This window comes from Sprattus sprattus (assembly GCF_963457725.1).
Source record: "Sprattus sprattus genome assembly, chromosome: 18".
In the NCBI taxonomy this organism is placed as follows: Eukaryota; Metazoa; Chordata; class Actinopteri; order Clupeiformes; family Clupeidae; genus Sprattus; species Sprattus sprattus.
In genome coordinates this window covers 26,984,647-27,005,643 of record NC_137916.1, presented here as the reverse complement: position 1 = coordinate 27,005,643, position 20,997 = coordinate 26,984,647, and the positions used below count along the sequence as shown (strand labels likewise).

The following is a 20,997-nucleotide window of genomic DNA, read 5'->3' as shown; positions in this document are numbered from 1 at the left end:
TCACAGGATAGATATGCCAGCTTACATGTGTAAATGTTAATTTTTATAAATCAATGCCAAAAGAAACATATACACAAACACACACAAAAAGACAAATGAAACAGTTGCATTAGTGAGGTCCCTTTCAATGTCATGTAATCTTAGATAACAGAGAATTTATGAAATCAGATTCTTTCATCTACCGGTTGTGAACACTTATGCTTGTACCTTGCTGAACAACATCCCTGTGATGGATGGGTATTTTTCCATTTAGTGGTCTGTAACATACACCCCCCCCCCCCCCCCATCCTTCAAAACGCCATAAAACCATTTAAACACTTCCTTTTTGTTATCCTCGAAGAAACGTTGATGTGGAATAGTTGTATCAAAGAACACTAATAAAAAAGGTCAAAGATTTGCCATACAATGCACCTTTCGTTTTGACTAGTCAAACTTTGACCTGGCCCTAAGCCATGTTCTCATGGGGCTCACCCTCCATCACCACACGCTCTCATCTCAGGCAACCGACTTCTCTCCACAACACTGTGGAACTGGTACCTTCATATTCGCCTTCAAACACACATCACCTTATAAAACCGTAGTGTTACAAATGTCTAGTTCCCCTACATGCCAGTGATATATCTACAAAATATAAAATATCAATTTCGTAAGCCATATAAAATAACGCTATAGCATATTGCATCGTTCATTATTAGTTCCTTCATATGGTGTTAATTCTGTGACTTGAGGGGAGGGAAGAAGTGGAAAAGATGCGGGACACAAGCATTACACCTCCGAATACACACAGAGTTCACCTTCCAAAACACGGGAGCCATTATTCTCCTCGATTATAAGCACCACTCTCACCTTCATCAACACGTTTCACAGTTAAATGCCAGAATTATTTTACAATGGCAAAATGGTAATATGAAAACATAAAAAAAAAAAAGAAGAAGAAAAAAAGGTCAACCATTTCGATCAAACCCACAGGGTCCATAACCACAGCCCTCTGATGGCCGTCCGAATGGGTTCAGGCACCATCGCAGTTACCACAGAGACAAAAAAAGAAAAAGGGAATCATCCGAGAGCTGTCTTATCAAGATGGCTGAGGGTAAACATTTCGTACAGGCCATAGTTCATTTCCTTGTGAAAGCACAACATATGGAGAGGGGAGAAGCTGGGGGGGAGGTGGTTCGCTGCTACCCAGGAGGAAGGAATGTTCGAAAACAAACAAGAACAACCAAATTCTGAATGAGTGGTCAGTGCAGGCACCCTGACTCGTCGCCGTGACCTGGAGCTTTTTAACCTTGTGCAATTATTGGTGCCATCCGTCATGTTTTCACCAGCTGTAACATAGTAGTGGTTTTTAGTCTTTTTTTTTTGTTGCTGTAAGGTATGATGAGATGGGAGATGCTAGCTGCAGCGTGGCGGAGTGGAGGAAGGGTGGGTGGTGTGGACAGTGTTTTGGCACGAGGGAGGCCGCGACGTCCATCCTCATCCTCACGCCCCCTTGTAGACACATATCTGGTGCAACTTCAGATTAGGAGTCTTTAGGGTTTTCTTTTTTTATTTCTTTTTTTTCAGGCAGGCTCCAATTCAGAATATTGCTGGAAACTTCATTGGGGTCGTTCCCTCCCAAAAGCATCCCTAATAAAAACAAGAGAGAGTCTTCATTAAATCTTAATTTGGGGCTTTTATAACATAGATTACATCATTACAGGCGCCTGCCTGAAATTATACAAGACTCAAACTGACCTCAAAACCATGCTATTAAATGTACAGGTAATTACAACATCAGTCCACCAGGGGGCAACCATCAGAGGACTAGAGGCACAGTGAAACATAACTCCCATTAAGTTCAAGGTTTATCCAATGTTTAAATGTTTATGCAGGCAGACACACACACACACAAAGCCAGGGCTTTGTAGGAGATTAATGAAAGGTGTGGATAGGTAGGAGAGTGGCAGTGAAGGAAAGCAAGGTGAGGAGGCGAAACAGCAGAGACACACACACACACACACACACACACACACACACACAGCAAGGTGAGGAGGCGTATCAGCAGACACAGATGCCCTCCGCTAACCCTGCACGCCTAGACTGGAATGCAGGCCTCGCCAGGCGTCTGTTTGAAGTTATATCATCCACCTCTTCAAAGTTACAAGCAAAACAAAGACGACCACTGTGTGTGCATGTGCGTGTGTAGGTGTGTGTGTGTGTGTGTGTGTGTGTGTGCGTAGGTGTGTGTGTGAATATACATGTGTGTGTCACATACTCATCTGCTGGAGGAGCCTAGATTATATATCACACATGTTTTTAAAATCAGGGGAAAAAACACAATTTAAGGTGGCCAGAAAGACGGAAGAACTGCTTCCTTAAAAAATAAATAAAGAGAGAAAAGAAGTCTCTAGTAGATAGTGCCCTTCTGAATTCCCCATTAGCATCATGGCTAGGTTAGGTTTCCCAGTTCCCTCTCAAAAAGCTGAACTGCTCCTCCACATAGGCTGCATCCACAGTTACACACACCAGAAATGAGATCTGACCCTCACAACAACACACCACCTTCCCTCACAACAACACACCACCTTCCCACACACACACGAGACGCACATTAATGTGAATATTTCCATATGAATCACTGCAGTTCCTCGGCACAGAGGGAGTTTCCTGACCGAGTCATCACCAACCTCCTGATATCTCACAGCTCCCCCCCAACACTACCATCACCAACTCCAATTCCCATGTCTGTGTGTCAGTAGTGCAAGCCTGCAGACTGCTACGCAGACACCCAGAATTTTAACTGCTACACACACAGCATCTAAACTGCTACGCACACACACACACACACACACACACACACACACATACACCCAGAATCTTAACTGCTAAGGCTTGGCACCCTTGCTGCTAAAAGCAACAAGACAGACATAAAGAAACACCTTTACCAGGTATACCATAAGCCCAAAAGGTCTACCTCATCTATGTGGCTGGATGTAGTAAATAACTCAGCATGAGACATAGATGTGGCTGTGGTAAAGAGTCAGACAAACAAACAAGAGAGACAGAGGGAACAGACACAGACACAGACACAGACACAGACACAGACACAGACAGACAGACAGACACACACACACACACACACACACACACACACACACACACACACACACAAAGAGTCAGATAAACAAACAAGAGAGACAGAGGGAACAGGCAGATGATGAGCAGAAAGCCAGATACGGAAGTGGAGACCTGCCCAGGCGGAGTGTGTTTAGGGGCTAAGCGCATGTGTGCTGTACTGGGGACTCACCCTGGGCTTCCCTCCGCGCTCAGTTGATGAGGATTCCAGGAGACCGGGCGTCTTCCTCGGTCATATTTCTCCGGTTGTTCTCGGCCTCGTCCACGGTCCTAGTTCAGCGCAAACACAGCAAGTCATCACCGGAAAGCTTTCCAAGGAAAAGCAACCAAATAAGGCAGGCAGGCCCTGAACTGAAATGGGAAAAAGCCTTACACTAAGAAGTCCTTGACGTCCTCCACCGTGAGTTCTCCGGTCGTGTCCAGGGTGATGTCGGCACTGCTGTTGGGGGAGTCCAGCGTGGTCGAGTGCAGAGCGTTCTGCAGTTCATCCACCATTCCTAAGGAAGGAGGGAGAGGGGGAGAGAGAGAGGGAGGGAATAGAAAATATGAACAAAAATATGCAGGGTCACTTAGATTGATGGTAAGCAGAGAACCAGTCCTAACCCTCCTAATTAAGTAGGTCATCCACATCACATTCTATCGGTTATATAACTTACCGCAGTCAGACACAACACGTTAGACATTCCAACCCAGAAAAGTGCTTAAAGCCTGTTTCAAACAGCCCACGCGATTAAGTCAATTTTCCAGTCTTTGACCCAAAAAATAAATTGTGTCCAATTGCTGGTGATTTTCCTCCAAAGTGGCTGTTTTATTGTAGTCTTCAAGACATTTCCCTGGCCGTTTCTATGGTTACCACCAGGGCGGCCTTCTTTGATTTATGCACAAGATCACAAGAGAGCAAAATGAGGAAGAGGAAAGCAGAAAAGGAAGAAGAAGAAAGAGAACGCTCACCAAAATAAAACATGAAGACAAGCCTGGTTGTGTTTTTAGAAATGTGTGTGTTTCATTTTGTGAGCTGTACCTTCTGCTAAGGACTTGTGTTCTCCAGTGGTCTGCTTCTTATGAGTACCGTTCGCGTGAGGTGGGGAAGTTGTGCTGTCACTGCAAATATCCCACAAATGACAAGCCACATTATTATTACTCACAGAAGAAATAAGTCACAGAAAATCATGGCTTTACAAGTCACTGCGGCGTAATAGCAGGCTGTATTCAAGCTGTATGGTTAAAAGAACTTAAATACAGTTTTAAAAAAAATAAACAAAACAGCTTTGGGCAAGTTCTGAATGTTATTAAGAAAAACTGAATGAATTAAACCACATTGCTGTAGCACATATAATGCCAGTGGCACCATCTTAATGTGTACCTGCAATGTATTACCCTCCTGCTCAAAACATAATTTACTTTGATACTAAGATATGGACATTCATTATTTACTGAATGGCCAGACAACGCTACAAGCGTATCAGAATCAGATTTAATGGCCAAGATTGTTAATATACACACAAGGAATTTGGCTCCGGTAATGTCAATGTACATATTATTTACAGACAAAACACAATATACAAGCAGTACACAGCCTATAGAAAACACAAATAATAAACATAAGTTGCAAGTGTGTGTGTGGTAGTGCAAACACTAATGTGCATCACATATGGGAATCAAAATGGTGGTGTATGAGTATTCGTGCAATACATTGCAGATGTGGAGAATATGTGGAGAAAGGTATATAACCATCTGAAGAAACAACAGTAGACATGGCCTAGCAGATGATACTAGTCAGCTATATATGAAAGTGATGGCATGGGCACGAGACCACTCCTGTGTCTAAGGGTTTTGGTAAGCAGAGTTTTGAGCGAGGGGTTTAAGAACGTTGTGTCCAGGGTGTGAGGAATCGGTCATATGGACACATTCTCTACAAAGGGCCTCCGAGGTGGCCAATAACATCAGGTGTATTCTAAATACTTCCCCTGCTACCCCTGACCACTAGCGATCTGGCAGGCCCGGCCCCTCCACTGCATCGATTTCACTGGTCTGATAACATCATGTAATTAACTCACTGCCTAGGGATAGTAAGCGAATATTCCAGAGTCTTAGAGCATTTGCGTCAGGTTGAACCTAAATGGTATAAATGCCTCCAGATTGCATCCAGTGGTAATAACTGCATAGTCGCCCTCACATTAGAAGGCATTACGCTGAGCTCAGGCAAGTGGTGTAGAGTTCACTGCTTCCCCCTCCCGCTCCCGCTCCCCTCCCCAAACCCTGTGCCTCTAACAGGGTACTGTGGCTGAGAGAAGGGTCTAAGTGGGTACTGTGACTGGCCGGAGGGGCCGATCCCTTACCTGAGGGCAGTGGGGTCATGAGGTCGGTCCACCTCCACCTGGCACAGCGGTTCGGTGATCACCCGTGCAGACAACGAGAAACGCTCATACTCCGAGGGCGAGATCAGGTAGAATCCTACACACACACACAAACACACACCTGCAATTACATGACCTGCAAACACCGTATGTTACCACCTACATGCTATTTATACCACTGGATGAACAAAAGCCGGACCTTTTCATTTAGGACTTATCAAAAACACTGGTAGGGGTACCAGTCAGGAGCAGTACCAGTCAACAATGTAGTGAATAAAACAATTGTGGTAATCGTTTCATCTGAACAGGTCCTCACCCTGTCCGGTCTTGGTGAACACGCAGGAGGCGATGCCGCTGATGTCCTCCTTGCGGATGCAGTCGTAGCGCACCTGCGGCCGTAACGCCGGCACGCTGAACACGTGGATGTCGCCCAGGTTGGTCAGGCACACCAGGCCGTTCTCCGAGTAGTCATCGGACGCCGTGCTGGCATAGTTCGCCAGCCCCACCTTCCTCACCCGACAGCCCTCATGGGCAGTCAGCTTGAACTTGGTCTTAGCGCTCACCTTGGGCAGCATGAACACCTGCAAACAAACAAACACAACAAACTTTAAATTAAATTGTATTTATATAGCGCCATAACAATACAATTGACTCTAGATGCTTTACAGAGCCCAGAGCCTGAACCCCCTTAGTGCAAGCACAATGGCAACAGGGGCAAGAAAAAAAAAAAAAAACTCCCTGTTAGTCAGGAAGAAACCTTAAGCAGAACCACGGTACATAAGGGGGGACCCATCTGCTTGAGGTCAGCCGGGTGGAGATAGGAAGGGGGGAAGGGCAAACAAACTCAAAAAGCTTTGAAAAATAATGTGAACTACCGGTAACTTTTAACTTTAAATTAAACATTCGACCAAAAGACAAATGTGCTTCCGAGAGAGGGCTTGACATTTGGCTTATAATATGTAGGCACTCTGAGATTCTTCTGAATGAAAAGTGCGTTGAAAATAAAATGAATTATTATTACATAAAGCTACATGAAACTAGTTGGTCTAAACTAAACGGTCCCAGGTTGGCAGATGCAGTAAATTTACTCCAGCTGACAGATATGGTCATAGTTTGTTAATGATATACTGACTGTCTAATGTTAGCAACACTTTCTTTGGAAAGCCTACATTAGTTTGCTGTTATATATACACACACACACACACACACACACACACACACACACACACAGACACTTCCATTCCACTCCATCACACCTGTCACCTGTGGCAAAAATAGACCATGCCACAGCTGAATAAGGAACAGTGCCTCTCATTAAACAGGACAGAGGGCTTTGGGGAGCTCACCTTGAACTGCTCCTCTGAGGCGATGAGCACCGAGTGGCTGCCCTGCATGTCGGGGGCCTTGGCCAGGTCCCTGGAGACCTCGTAGGGTTCGGGCAGAGGGTTCCCCCGGCCGTCCAACACGGCGATGGAGACCACGGGCGCCCGGTGCATCAGCTGGATCTCCTTCCCCAGCAGGGCCTCCACGCTCTGCTCCGAGAAGCGCTCCTGTGGAGGCACGTCCAGCGCGTACGCGTACACCGAGCCCGAGTTGGTGCCAGCCCACATGGTAGGACCATGGTGAGTTCCTGTGGTACGAAACGCAAATGAATAAATACATTAAAAAAATTTGTAAAACACAGAGAGATTAGCTTCCAGGGCACCAACAATAACTAAATAAAAGACAAAGCCCACATAGTAGGACCATGGTGGGTTCCTGTGGTACAAAACGCAAAATAAATAAATTAAATCAATTAATTAATAATAATAAAAACTACCAGAGATTAGCTTCCAGGACACCAACAATAACTAAACAGAGACATTATATTCCCTGACCCAAAAAAAGCCAAAAGGGGATCGAGAGCGGTTGTAAAATGTGGACACATACGTCCATACAACTTTATAAACAGGCCCTAAAAATGGAATAAATAACACGTCTTTTTGAGTTAACACAAGCCAAGTCTCTTCCCCACTCTGCATCTCTCACACACCAAACACACACACACACACACACACACCTGTTATGCTCAAAGAACCTCATGTTGAACTTAATTCCTCGGAAACGCTCTAAACTTCCTTGTATTCCCTCCAATTTCTACACTTGATTGGCTACTGGATTCAGTAAATATTTAACTAGAAACCAGAGAACCGACATTCAAGATGTACTCAAGACTTAAATGCGCTCACAGTGTTGGTTCTGCAGCTAACGGTTAGATCCTACATCAACAGGGTCTCCTATTCGGTTTCACTCCCCTGACGTACACACACACACACACACACACACACACACATGCACACAGGAAGCATGGGTTCGGAGAGGAATGGAATGAGAAGGATGGGAGAGACCTTTCTGAACCCCTCCATCTGTGAAGTGCTACGGGTGGGTGTTGAACCCTGAGGAGTTTCTGGGAGTCTGTGTGAAGCTCTGCAGCTTGCGGGTTTCTGAGCTCCTCCAGCAGAGCGCTCCTGTGCCGATGCCAGTACAGCTGTTTTCAGCCGCCCCGGCATAGCCCTGAACGCGAGCTCGGGGGAGGACTGAGGCTCAACGCAACGCTAAGCCTCTTCACACCCACATATCCCTGATTTACCCGGCCGGACTCCCCAAGCACTGTTTTTTTTAGTGTTGGACCTTCAGATTTACGGCCCTTCGCAACAACGCGCCATTGTTTGGGAGTCCCTCTGGACGGGAGTGTAAATCTCCTGATGCAACGTGATGTCTCACAGGGGAGTCTTCCTTTCTCAAGTGTTTGAGTTAAAGATGAGAGACTGGGTCTCCGCAGATGGTTTTTTCTTGTAGAGCGAATAGGGGTTTGCTTGTGACCTATTTGGGAACGTCAAGTACAGTCTGCACAAAGAAGCAAGAAACAGCCCTGAAAAACGCCTCAGTGTTACAATGTCCCTTACTGGCTTCCTGGGACTATCACAGGATTATAGACTTGCGAGGAATGGTACAGAATGTTTAATAACGTCTGGGCTATTTTTAAGTCAGGATGTGCTGCTGAACTTCGGGTGTAATTATACTCAAGATAGTTCTTCAAATGGTTCCATTGTCAAAAAAAAAACCTACATAATACAGACATCCTGTGCTTCCCTGAAGAAACTTATGACTAGTGTAGAAATATATTTCAAATAAGTCCTTAAAGTTTTGTTTAACTACCCAAGCTATATCATTTTATTGCCGATTGCCCCTCACTGCAGAAATCTCATTCCAAACACCGGAGTTCAATTTACTTGAGAATGTCTCATTACCGAGGGGTGAAGGAAATGTTTGTTACGACATTTCAACCTTGAGGACTGAAGGATGACTAAAAGTTCCCAGACAAAAAGGCCATTCTATCTGCTAGTGGATACTCTCAATCTCTCAAGCGATGATGTATATTTCCAGGGAAAAGTAAAAAATGACAGTGTTCACATCTGTTTAATATCAGTAACATGACCCTTCCCTGACAGGAGAAAATGTGATCTTATTAGAACGCTACAGTCAGTCCTCTGACCCTTGAAAGTATCCCTTCACTGGCAACAAAACAAAAAAAGATATCCATTTCTCCCAATCCCTGTTTAGGTTTTGTACTAAAAAACAGATCTAGGTGAGGTTTTTCAAGGAAAAGCAGAACAATCTTATGCAAACCGGTACAGCGGTTTACCACAATTTCATATAGGACTGCTCCAAGCACCAAAGCACATAAAAACACCACAACATACAGCACTTAGAATGTGCCTGTTCTCTCTTTCGCTCCCCCCCCCCTTCAACGTACACCAAAGACGTACTCAGTGGTGTAGTCCAGGGTATACGCAGGTATACAGAGTATACCCACTTATTTTTTTGTCGCCATTGCGTATACCCACTTCTCAAAACAGGGCGTTAATCTGTAAAGCTGTATGGCTGCTTAAAACAAATTAAGAGTCAAACACAGCCGCGTCGGTCTGGAGTGGACACAGGAATTGGTCAAAGCCAAAGAGGCACCATGGCAGGACAGCTAGGCCCCTAATGAGCCACTGAAGGGGAGTGCAGCTGTGGAGCCGACTGACACTCCACAGCCACGTCCATATGACTCACACCTCATTGGGGGAGGACTAGTGTGTGTGTGTGTGTGTGTGTGTGTGTGTGTGTGTGTGAGAGAGAGAGCCAAAGAGAAACACATGTCAAGAAGTGGATGTAAATTAAAAAAAAAAAAAAAGTTTTAACTTTTCATAAAGGTAACTACCCCTCCGAGAACAGTAAAACTTTTATAGGTCCAACATACCAAAGACAAAACACTATACACACACATTCCAAATGAGAAATTAATACAAAAATAAAACATTGCATCGCAAAACATCGCATAGCATGGAAACTACCGAAGTACCACTGAAGCTTAAAGCTAACAACAGCACACTTGCCAGTCAGAACAGTGAGAATTGGCTTCCTCTCTACATGTAGGCAAGGCCAAGAGGGGCTTGTGCCTTCAGTGGGCATGTCTGTAGTGCTCTAATGTACTTCTAGAGAAGTCTGCCAGAATGACAGCATAGTTTGTATGTATGACTAGAGATCTATAAACAAATTACCCCCCACCCAATCACTTTCAGGCAACAGGGAGAAGCAGTCTGAAGTTGTAGGACTATCCACTTCCTTAAACCTTCCTTTTCGTCTGTAGCCCCGCAAATACATGCGTTATGAAATGGGACTTAGGGACGACATATCAAGTCAGCATATTCAAATTCTCTCCAGCCCCTCCCCCCTCCCCCTTCTTCCATCTACTATTGTTCTGTAACCCAAATCTGGCCTCATTGTGCCATTTATGTTGGCGTGCCGTAGTGCTGATGCCGTGTCTTACCATCTCTGAGGTACGTGTCGGTGTGTTAGTGCCGTAGCCGTGTCTTACCGTCTCTGAGGTACGTGTCAGTGTGTTAGCGCCGTAGCCGTGTCTTACCATATCTGAGGTACGTGTCAGTGTGTTAGCGCCGTAGCCGTGTCTTACCATCTCTGAGGTATGCGTCAGTGTGTTAGCATCGTAGCCGTTTCTCACCATCTCTGAGGTATGTGTCAGTGTGTTAGCGCCGCAGTCGTGTCTTACCATCTCTGAGGTACGTGTCAGTGTGTTAGCGCCGTAGCCGTGTCTTACCGTCTCTGAGGTACGTGTCAGTGTGTTAGCGCCCTAGCCGTGTCTTACCATCTCTGAGGTATGTGTCAGTATGTTAGCGCCGTAGCCGTGTCTTACCGTCTCTGAGGTATGTGTCAGTGTGTTAGCATCGTAGCCGTGTCTTACCATCTCTGAGGTATGTGTCAGTGTGTTAGCGCCGTAGCCGTGTCTTACCGTCTCTGAGGTATGTGTCGGCGAAGCAGAGGCAGCGCACCACCCCTGAGAGCGAGTCGTCGGCGGAGCGCGGCTCAATCCTCCTCTGCACCGGGGCCACCTCATCCTGCTCGGCCAGCTGCGCGTTCGCCTCCTGGACCTGGGAGGAGGCAGGGTGTGTTCACTCCAGGGCCAACACATTACTGATTATCAGGGGTCCCCTACTCCAGGGCCAACAGATTAGTGATTATCAGGGGTCCCCTACCCAAGGGCCAACACATTACTGATTATCAGGGGTCCCCTACTCCAGGGCCAACACATTACTGATTATCAGGGGTCCCCTACCCAAGGGCCAACACATTACTGATTATCAGGGGTCCCCTAACCAAAGGGCAACTCCAGCTTCAACACATTAGTGATTATCAGGGGTCCCCTACCCAAGGGCCACTGTGATGGCAGCAGACAACTCAATCATTAACTTACGCAAACATTTAAAAAAAAACTTTACTCAAAAAAAAAACTAGTCAACTATTTTGGTACATTTCTTTGGCTATGGTATTTCAGTAATTGTAGACTGATTGACATTGCTCTCAAAGTTAAACTCTATCAGTAAAATTATATATAGGCCTTCCCAGAATAACTCCGACTGTGTTGATGCAGAAACCAACCACAAACACAATGGCTACCCCCCAAACCAGGAAGCAAACCAAGCTCAGACGACAGCCCACATTTATTTAAGAATATACTGGTCTAAAATGGCTGATTTATCAACTTCTACTTAGAAGAAAAAAACAACAACAAAAAACCCTCACTTTACTGGTGGGAGTGTTGACAACCACACGTTTTTTCCCCGAGACTCGGCTCTTCCGGATCCTTCTGAAGGACTGACGCAGCGACTTCTTCAGAGATTTCACCCGTGACAGAGGCCCCTCCATGGCCAGGGAGTCGTTAGGGTGAAGCGTGCATCTGGAACAAATACACATAGATGCTCTTACACAGTTCAGTAAAGTTCCTTGTTCTCTTTCAGTTTCAGTTTGTTTATTTATTTGATGAAGTGGGACAGTGTACATTAATAAACATTCAAATGTAAATGCACCCAATTGTAGCCAAAAGGCTAGATTCCATTGGCAGTCCCCCTGCCAAAGTGAAAATGGCTAAACAACTTAAAAAAGGCATCTTGGATGAAGGGTTTCTCCGTACAGATGGTAAAAAGCGGCATGTCTTTCACGGTGCTGCATTAAATGTTAATGACAGGCATTGAGATGTTTGAGACACAGTTCCAAGGGATTCAGAGAGGATAAAGGATAAAAGGCCAAGTCTGACCAAATCAAATCAATTCCACTGGATTCATATCAACAAATGGAATTGGCTTCTTTTGCCTGGAATTCCATGGAATGGAGTACTGGGCAGTTATTGAAACCCGATGAGCTCACTCATGACAAAACAGAAGCAAAAAAAGAAAACAAAATCATACTTCTTACTTTTTACCCTCCACCAAGTGGGCGGGATTAGAAGCTCTTGCTCTCTTGCTCTCTCTCTCCCTCTCTTGCTCTCTCTCTCTCCCCCTCTCTCTCCCTCTCACCCTTTCTCTCTCTTACTCCCTCTCTCTCCCTCTCTGCCTCCCTCCCTCCCTCTTTCTCCCTCTCTCTCCCTCTCTCTCTCCCTCTCTGCCTCCCTCCCTCCCTCTTTCTCCCTCTCTCTCCCACACTCTTTTGTCCCTCAACAAAGACACACACTTAAGCACAAATCCTCCCAACACACACAACGTTTGTCGGAGGAGGCCCCTGGCGTTACCTTGCCAGCACCGGGCTGCGACGGTGGTAGTCGAAGAGGCCGAAGCCGTGGCTGGTGCCAAAGGCGATGAGGTTCCACTCGGCGTGTAGCGTTACCGCGGTGACGGAGGCGGGGGGAATGCACTGCGCCAAGACGACGGGCTGGAACCCGGGGGCAAACACCACGGAGCCCGTCTTGGGAGGCAGCCGGTCGTGACCTTTCCACGTGAAGCCCTCGCGGTCCTGAAGGAGGTCTACCGTGGCCACGTCGATCATGTGATCCGACTTCTCATCGCTCAAGTACATCACAATCACCTGACGGAGGAATAGAATAGAATATATTTATTTGTCATTGCACAAGTGCAACGAAATTGACGTGGCAGCTCTCAGACTTCAGTGCAATTGAAAAGTAATACAAAGTACAAATATATGAAGGCAGCGTTAGGGAACCATTGAGTTCACTAAATCACTTAATAAATAATTAATAGCTTCAAGCTAAAAAAAAATGTTAAATAAAAAAAAATTAAATGAAAGAGTCCACATCATTACTATGACTTGTGTAACAGTTTAAACATCTTTAAAGACCTCTTTGTGAATAAGTCGTTAAAAAAATATATTATTCATAAACACTTTACTTAGCCCTGCACTTAGCATTCAGAGTGAAGGTTTTCATGAACACGGTACAGTATAAATGGAGGTTCCAAAACATACCTGTCCAGCAGTTCCTGCCACCACCAGTTTGCCACTGTATTTACACAAGCACATCTTCTGGATGCCCAACCTGGGGTCATCACTGTAGGGGTCAAAACAGCCCACCTGAGAACACACACACACACACACACACACACACACACACACACACACACCACACACACACACACAAGAGAAGCCTCAGCAAAGATCACATACTGCCCTCACACACACCATCACGAACGGCTTACAGACAAACCGCATTCCACCCCCCCACCCGATATGCACAGATGTGCGCATTACACACCGCAACCATAACATTCCGGAATCATCTCCAGGCCTTTTATGTGATGGTCTCTAACGATCACAGAGTGTCTGGGGCTTGTTTACGCCACGTTTTCCCCCTCTGGTAACACGCATACTCTCTGCCTCCCTCCCTCCCTCTTTCTCCCTCTCTCTCCCACACTCTTTTGTCCCTCAACAAAGACACACACTTAAGCACAAATCCTCCCAACACACACAACGTTTGTCGGAGGAGGCCCCTGGCGTTACCTTGCCAGAACGATCACAGAGTGTCTGGGGCTTGTTTACGCCACGTTTTCCCCCTCTGGTAACACGCATACATCTACAGATGCAGCTACACACACACACACACACACACACACAGACACACACACACACACACACACACACACACAGACACACACACAGACACACACACAGACACACACACACACACTTTGACATACACACACACACACACACACAGACACACACACACACACACACGTGTGTGTATAATGGGAGGAGACAGGATGGCCTGGGTCATTAAGCTCCAAACACAGCCTCTGTGCCATCTTGCACTGGAATGTGCTGCATCGTCTGCAGAGACCAGCGAGGGCAGTTTCCCCAGCCAGCCAGTCAGACAGACAGTCTGTCTTTAATTAGGTAAAGGGTGTGTGTGTGTGTGTGTGTGTGTGTGTGTGTGTGTGTGGGGGGGGGGTTTGGGTTAGGGAACAAATCTAGTGTGAATCCCATATGCTGCTGTGGTAGGGATACAAGACTGCTAGAGAACGTCACTGCTCTATGTGAAGAAGCAGAAGGGAGAGGTAGATTTAAAAAGAGGAAGGACAGATGTGGCCCAGCTAAGACATGTTCATATAAAGATGAAGATTAGAATACACAGCAGACCTAGGGTTAGAATTAGATTAGACTGAATAATTGTGTATGGGCGTTAGCTGGGTGAAGAAAGTATGTAGTATGTGGTCTAAAATATTAGGCCATCAAACCCCCTACACATACACATACAGTATATATATATATATATTATGTGTGTGTGCGGCTGACAAAGTGTATTGTTCCTTCTGCAGTATCCTTTGGGAAGTGCATGAGAACTAAAACTGCATCCCCTGCTGATAAATACTGAATAGACAAACAAACCCTCTCAATAAAACCTGCTTTCCACATTAAACACTGATCTAAGAGAATATACACATCACAGAGACGGCGTCAGTGCTGGTTTCTACAGACAGTGACAGTTGGACACACATCACAGAGATGGCGTCAGTGCTCGTTTCTACAGACAGTGACAGTGTGTGTGTGACACGTGTTTCTTGAGACAGTGCAGGTGTGTGTGTGTGTGTGTGTGTGTGTGTGTGTGTGTGACACGTGTTTCTGCAGACAGTGCCAGTTGGAGCTGGACTCTCACCTTCTTGAAAGGGGGCCACTCCTCTTCCCCCGCCTGAGTCATGCTGTCGTTGTGGTCGCAGTCCGTCTGGAAGATGTTGGCCGTGCTCAGCTTGTAGAGAGGCTTCAGAGACACGCCGGAGGCGTCCCAGAAACGCACCGTGCCATCCTCATGACTGGAAATCAGAGGGTAGCAGAGACAGGGCAATGATTTTTAAGCACATGTGTCTGTGTGCACATCTGCCAACGGGAACTAATGAATGCAAACGTCCAATCTTTCAGACCACAGTCTTAATTAGATACAGGACGGATCAGATGATTTCTGCTGTACTGAAAGGTCAAGAACACGCCCACCCTACACACACACCCCCACCCCAAACACACACACCCCTACCACAGACACACACACCCACACACACCAGCACTCACCCCGTCAGTAGCAACTCCATGTGTTTCGGTTCAGTCGCCAGGCTCTTTCCTCCACATATTGGCCAGTTCTGCACATGAGAGCAGGGGATTGGGTCATTACCGGAGCGTTCAATCAAACAGCATTAGTGAACATGTTGACACGCTGTAAATTCCCCCCGTCACATACAGCGCATATTAAAAGAGTCTCGGAGGAAGTTGGCTAGTGTTTTATTGACAGCATTTCAAGAACTGACGGATGTTGTTTCGCGGGCAGGTCCAGAGAGTCTTTTCGCCACCTGACACATGTTTTTGGCGCCTGCGCCTTCCTGACTGTTTCACGGAGTCTTAAAAGCAGGAAAGCTTTTTCGCCTCGAGTTCAACCCTGAAGTAAACCTCGAAATTGGCCGCACTGACCAAAACAACAAAAAAAAGTTATGCAGCGCAACTTTGGAACTGCAAAGGCCGGAGTGAAGCCAAGGCTGTGGCTTCACTTTCCAGAAAGCGAGAAACACTTCACAACTGTGTTTTCAACTATGTTCTCAGCCTGTCAACTTTCGAGTTACTCTGGATACATTTCACTATGGTAAACGTCCTTCATCATTATTTACCATGTGGGATCCTTTTGAAAGTCTCCATTACATGGAGGATTGTCACAAATGATAGAAAAAAAAAGAGTTTAAACACAATTAAATCAGTTCACAGTTCATGATTGTATGGCATCACTGTACCTAAAATGTTTTGGGTAGGGGGGATGGGTACTAAATTGTGAAACCTTCTTTGAAGGTTTCCATTCATCTACTATCCTTCACCTCCAACAACTGCTTGAAACTGCTTGATTGTTGCTCTTGTTGAACTATATCTTGTACATTCAGATGAGGAGGCAACTCCTTGGTCTGAGATGTTTCTGATATTTTGTGATTCTGGATAAGATTTCACCATAATTTGGTGTATCTGGGGAAACCGCACCAGAACATCCACTCTGGACTTGGCTGCTCTCTCTGGGGCATCTCTTGGGGGCTTTGGAGGGGGAAGGGGGAAGGTTTCCACATGTGTCTGCTGGGGTTAGGGGTAAGTGTGTGTGTGTGTGTGTGTGTTTGTGTGTGTGTTTGTGTGTGTGTGTGTTGTGTGTGTGTTGTGTGTGTGTTGTGTGTGTGTGTGTGTGTTTGTGGTTTCCGTACCACATGTGTCTGCTGGGGTTAGGGTTAGATGGGTGTGTGTGTGTGTGTGTGTGTGTGTGTGTGTGTGTGTGTTTCTCCGTACCACACGTGTCAGCTGGGGGCTCTGCTGCTGCTGTCCGGCGCTGATGATCCTCTCCCACAGCCTGACGGGGACGTTGGAGATGTGGTAGGAGCAGGTGATGGCCGAAGAGTGCAGCGGGGCCAGGTACGGAGAGGGGATCGTCGGCCAGCCGGGGGTCACGAGGTCAATAACAACCAGCTCCTCTTCCAGAAGAACCACAAGTGCTGTGGGGTCATCAAACTCTGGAAGCGTAACCAAGAGATAAGGGCAAAACATCCATTAGTAAACATTAAGGGTTGCTAGATTTGAATAAAACTTTAGAAGCATAACAAAGAGATGACGGCAAAAAAAATCGTAAACGTTAAGGGTGGTTAGGTTTGAATAAATATGGCGAGTAGCATCTGCAATGCAGAGAGCGCGCAGGTTAATAGCACAACAGCGTTTCCTTATCCGAAAGAGAAAAACAAACTCTAATCCTGGCGTGCCGATGTAATGACGGACAGCGTTTCGGTTTAAAGTGCATGTAAACAATCCCGTGCTGGAGCGCTACCCACCCTTTTGGGGGTCTGTGCAGTGGATGGTGAAGAAGTCAATGACCCTGGAGGTGAAGTCCAGCGTGACGTGCGTGCTGTCCTGCAGGATGGTCAGACAGTGGCGGTCTCCGTAGCTCGCCCGGGGCATGCCGCCGCTGAAGAGCACCAGAGGGGCCCTGCGGAGAGTTCCAGAAGCAACGGGAAGGAGAGGGGATAAAACCGCCGTAAACTTCAAAATAAATAAAAAAATAAATGCAAATGCGGTCCTCCTTCATGTCTTGGAAACAAACCCCAATTCTGTCGTCCTCCAGAGGATCTTGTTCACAGCTTTACAGGGAAATGGACCTGAGAGCAAAAAAAGAAAAAAATAGTGTTTTTTCCCTTTTTCATTAAAAAGAAACAGATCCTAAAACAGACCCGGGCCCTGGCAGACGAGGCACCATGCTATGGCAAACCAAACAGTAGACATTAACACAGGGAAAATCTGTGTAAAGCTCTCTGGCTCTCCTCTGGCTTGCGTAAACAGCCCATCAGCTAATTGTGAAAAGGCCATTTAAGGTTTATTTGGACTTTTATAAGTCTGGACAGAATAAAAATTAACAGACTTATTTTTCACCCATGAAACACCGGTTTGCACTTTTTCGAAGAACATTTCCGGTCTTTCTGCGAGTTAAACAAACACTTGAATGAGGCTAGAGGACAAAACCAATAAAACCCCTCAAGGGTACATTGTCAGAAGCCCTAATGAAATTCACAGATATGGCCTGGCTTTGATGAAAGAAAGGCAAGAATGAAGAGAGGAACAGGAGAATGAGAAAGGAAAGAATGAAGAGAGGAACAGGAGGATGAGAAAGAAGACACTGGCGCTCACCATAGGGTATAGTGGACGTGACTGGCTGACTGGAGCAAGGCGTGTCGCTGTTGACTGCCCACACCATGTAGCCGCCGTCGCTATGGGAGCTAACGAAGGTACCTCCAGTTCGCTCCCACACCAAGCTCTCCAGCTGCTGCAGGGGTCACACAAGACAAACGGACATCAGCACACACACACACACACACACACACACACACACACAAACAATGACAGCTCTATTCTTGCTTAGCCTGTGATGAAGAGGGGCTGGCATCTGACAGGACAGACCTTTCCGTTTTAGCCGGATTGACAGCAGCGACCTTTAGAGAGCTCCCATCTGGGTAGCATTTCAGAAAGCTAATCTTCAGGGGCCAACCAATGAAAGGCGGTCAAATGGATCATTCTAAATGAATTTGGCAAACAAAGAGCGCCTAAAGATTTTTTGCACTGTTATCATTTCTCAAACCTATTTCTGTTCCGTCTCTCTCTCTCCCGAGGGAGATGATGGTACTTGAGATGTGAGCTGGTGATGGTTTAAACTAGCCGGGGAAGAATTTATTTTCAGTTTAAAAACGTCAGCTTGTTCTTCTTTCACACTCAACTGAGAGCATAAAAGTGTGAGGGAGTCTAGTATAGAAGTGTGTGTGCTGTGTGAGGGAGTCTAGTATAGAAGTGTGTGTGCTGTGTGAGGGAGTCTAGTACAGAAGTGTGTGTGCTGTGTGAGGGAGTCTTGTGTGCAAGTGTGTGTGTGTGAGGGAGTCTAGTATAGAAGTGTGTGTGCTGTGTGAGGGAGCATAAAAGTGTGAGGGAGTCTAGTATAGAAGTGTGTGTGTGTGTGTGTGTGTGGGAGTCTAGTATAGAAGTGTGTGTGCTGTGTGAGGGAGCATAAAGGTGTGAGGGAGTCTAGTATAGAAGTGTGTGTGCTGTGTGAGGGAGTCTTGTGTGCAAGTGTGTGTGTGTGAGTGAGTCTAGTATAGAAGTGTGTGTGCTGTGTGAGGGAGTCTAGTACAGAAGTGTGTGTGCTGTGTGAGGGAGTCTAGTACAGAAGTGTGTGTGCTGTGTGAGGGAGTCTTGTGTGCAAGTGTGTGTGTGTGAGGGAGTCTAGTATAGAAGTGTGTGTGCTGTGTGAGGGAGCATAAAAGTGTGAGGGAGTCTAGTATAGAAGTGTGTGTGTGTGTGTGTGTGGGAGTCTAGTATAGAAGTGTGTGTGCTGTGTGAGGGAGCATAAAGGTGTGAGGGAGTCTAGTATAGAAGTGTGTGTGCTGTGTGAGGGAGTCTTGTGTGCAAGTGTGTGTGTGTGAGGGAGTCTAGTATAGAAGTGTGTGTGCCGTGTCAGGGAGCATAAAAGTGTCTCAGTCTGGATTGCCAAGGGGACGGACGTTACGGTGAAGCGAGACCCCACCTGCTTTCCCAGGAAGACGTTGTCGGCGTGCCGTGAGTCCATGTCCCACAGGAGCACCAGGCCCCGGCTGTATCCGATGAGGATCTTGTCCGGCTGCTGTGGATGCTCCTGCAGGGACTCCACCGGTCCCAGGGACTTCCCGTGTTTGTACTCCTCGGGAACGCTGCAGGAGAAGGGATGCTATTACTGACAGGTCAGAGAGACGGAGGAGGACACAGGCCACACAGAATAATAAACAAAACGGGTACAAACACAATGGACAAACAGAGAACCATCACAGAGGGGGGGCCTGAGAAAACTAAACAAAAAGAAAAAAGATGGAAAAGACAAACACAAAAGAAAAGACATGAATGAACCAACAAACTAGATATTTCAAAGACAACCCATCAAGACTGAAAGTTTCACACACACACTCATACCCTCACCCGTCACACACACGCTCATACCCTCACCCTCTCACTCACACACACACAGATATGCATTAGCAAACATCTCTTGTGAAGATACAGGCAGACTGACTGATTCCATCCCTTGCCCTGAAATCCCAAGTGGATGCCTGCATCATCAAAAAACCCATCTTCCTCTGATGCTACAAGCACCCAGGGAGACTTCAAAAGAAGCTTGGAGATCACACACACACACACACACACACACACACACACACACAAGAGAGAGAGAGATAGAGAACTAAGGAGCTGTCAGAAAATCACACACACACTGGCACTTCTGGGTGTTTTTGTAAACACCAGGAGAAGCCTTCATGTTTGTTTGCAGGCTGAAGCTTAAAAACATGCTTTGGCTCCACAGCCTTGCTGAACTCTTCTGGGGAACTCAAGCGGAACATGTACTGCCTGCTTAGTGAGACGAGTCATTAGTCATCAATATCGTTCACAAACTGGCTGAAGTTAGGAAATGGATTTCAACTTTGCATCAATGAAATGCCCTTGGCTTTACACACACACACACACACACACACACACACAGAGAGAGAGAGAGAGAACATGTCTGCCATGTTCACAGCAGTTGTCCAATGGTAGAGAGAATAACACTGCATTAAAAAAAAGTTGAGGGGAGGAAAAAAAAAAATGCATGACATCAGGATTTTTCCTTTTTTTTTTTTTTTTCGAGTGAGAGAGACGAGAGACGAGAGAGAGAGCCCATAAAAGTGAGGGTGCACAAGGACAAAGCTGACACAACATGAGCAAATCCTACCAGGCTCCAATTCAAGCTTCAAAACCCTGATGACCAATCAAAAACCACCGAATGGGATTCCTCTGTGACTGTGGCACATAGTCAAGTGGAGGAATGCGCACAGTACACCCACAGAGAGGATGAGATGCACCCATGGAAACGGGAGGGAGGGGGGGGGGGGGTAGAGGGGGTGTAAGGGGGGGGGGGGGGTGGTTGGGGGTGGCGAGAGGCAGAAAAGAGGGGAGAAAGAGAAAAGAGAAGGACTGGAATCCTGTGTCAGTGGCTTGGCTCGGGATTAGGCCCGACAAAGCCACAGAGCGCCCAGATTTCACACAAACAATCGCAATCTTAAACGGAGAACAAAAAAAGCTCTCGAAGGGGAGAAACATTTCCAAAGGCTTTGAGATGGAGGAGGGGGGCACAAAAAGAGGGGAGAGT

At 46.4% G+C, this 20,997-nt stretch overlaps 1 protein-coding gene across 1 annotated transcript in view; it reads right to left on the bottom strand.

Moving 5' to 3' along the window:
• Nucleotides 1–358: 358 nt before the first annotated feature.
• llgl1 (LLGL scribble cell polarity complex component 1) overlaps nt 359–20,997 on the bottom strand; it is a 43,795-nt gene continuing 23,156 nt past the window's right edge. Inside the window, exons 6-23 of the mRNA XM_080856712.1 lie at nt 19,369–19,531; nt 17,985–18,120; nt 17,404–17,458; nt 17,135–17,289; nt 16,602–16,822; nt 15,363–15,430; nt 14,956–15,109; nt 13,269–13,373; nt 12,580–12,872; nt 11,598–11,751; nt 10,807–10,945; nt 6,818–7,101; nt 5,788–6,052; nt 5,454–5,568; nt 4,136–4,215; nt 3,488–3,611; nt 3,287–3,384; nt 359–1,626 (exon numbers count right to left, since the gene is read on the bottom strand). Coding sequence (XP_080712838.1) covers nt 3,306–3,384; nt 3,488–3,611; nt 4,136–4,215; nt 5,454–5,568; nt 5,788–6,052; nt 6,818–7,101; nt 10,807–10,945; nt 11,598–11,751; nt 12,580–12,872; nt 13,269–13,373; nt 14,956–15,109; nt 15,363–15,430; nt 16,602–16,822; nt 17,135–17,289; nt 17,404–17,458; nt 17,985–18,120; nt 19,369–19,531 — 2,590 coding nt within the window. The 3' untranslated portion in view covers nt 359–1,626; nt 3,287–3,305. The remainder of the gene's footprint in view (nt 1,627–3,286; nt 3,385–3,487; nt 3,612–4,135; nt 4,216–5,453; nt 5,569–5,787; nt 6,053–6,817; nt 7,102–10,806; nt 10,946–11,597; nt 11,752–12,579; nt 12,873–13,268; nt 13,374–14,955; nt 15,110–15,362; nt 15,431–16,601; nt 16,823–17,134; nt 17,290–17,403; nt 17,459–17,984; nt 18,121–19,368; nt 19,532–20,997) is intronic.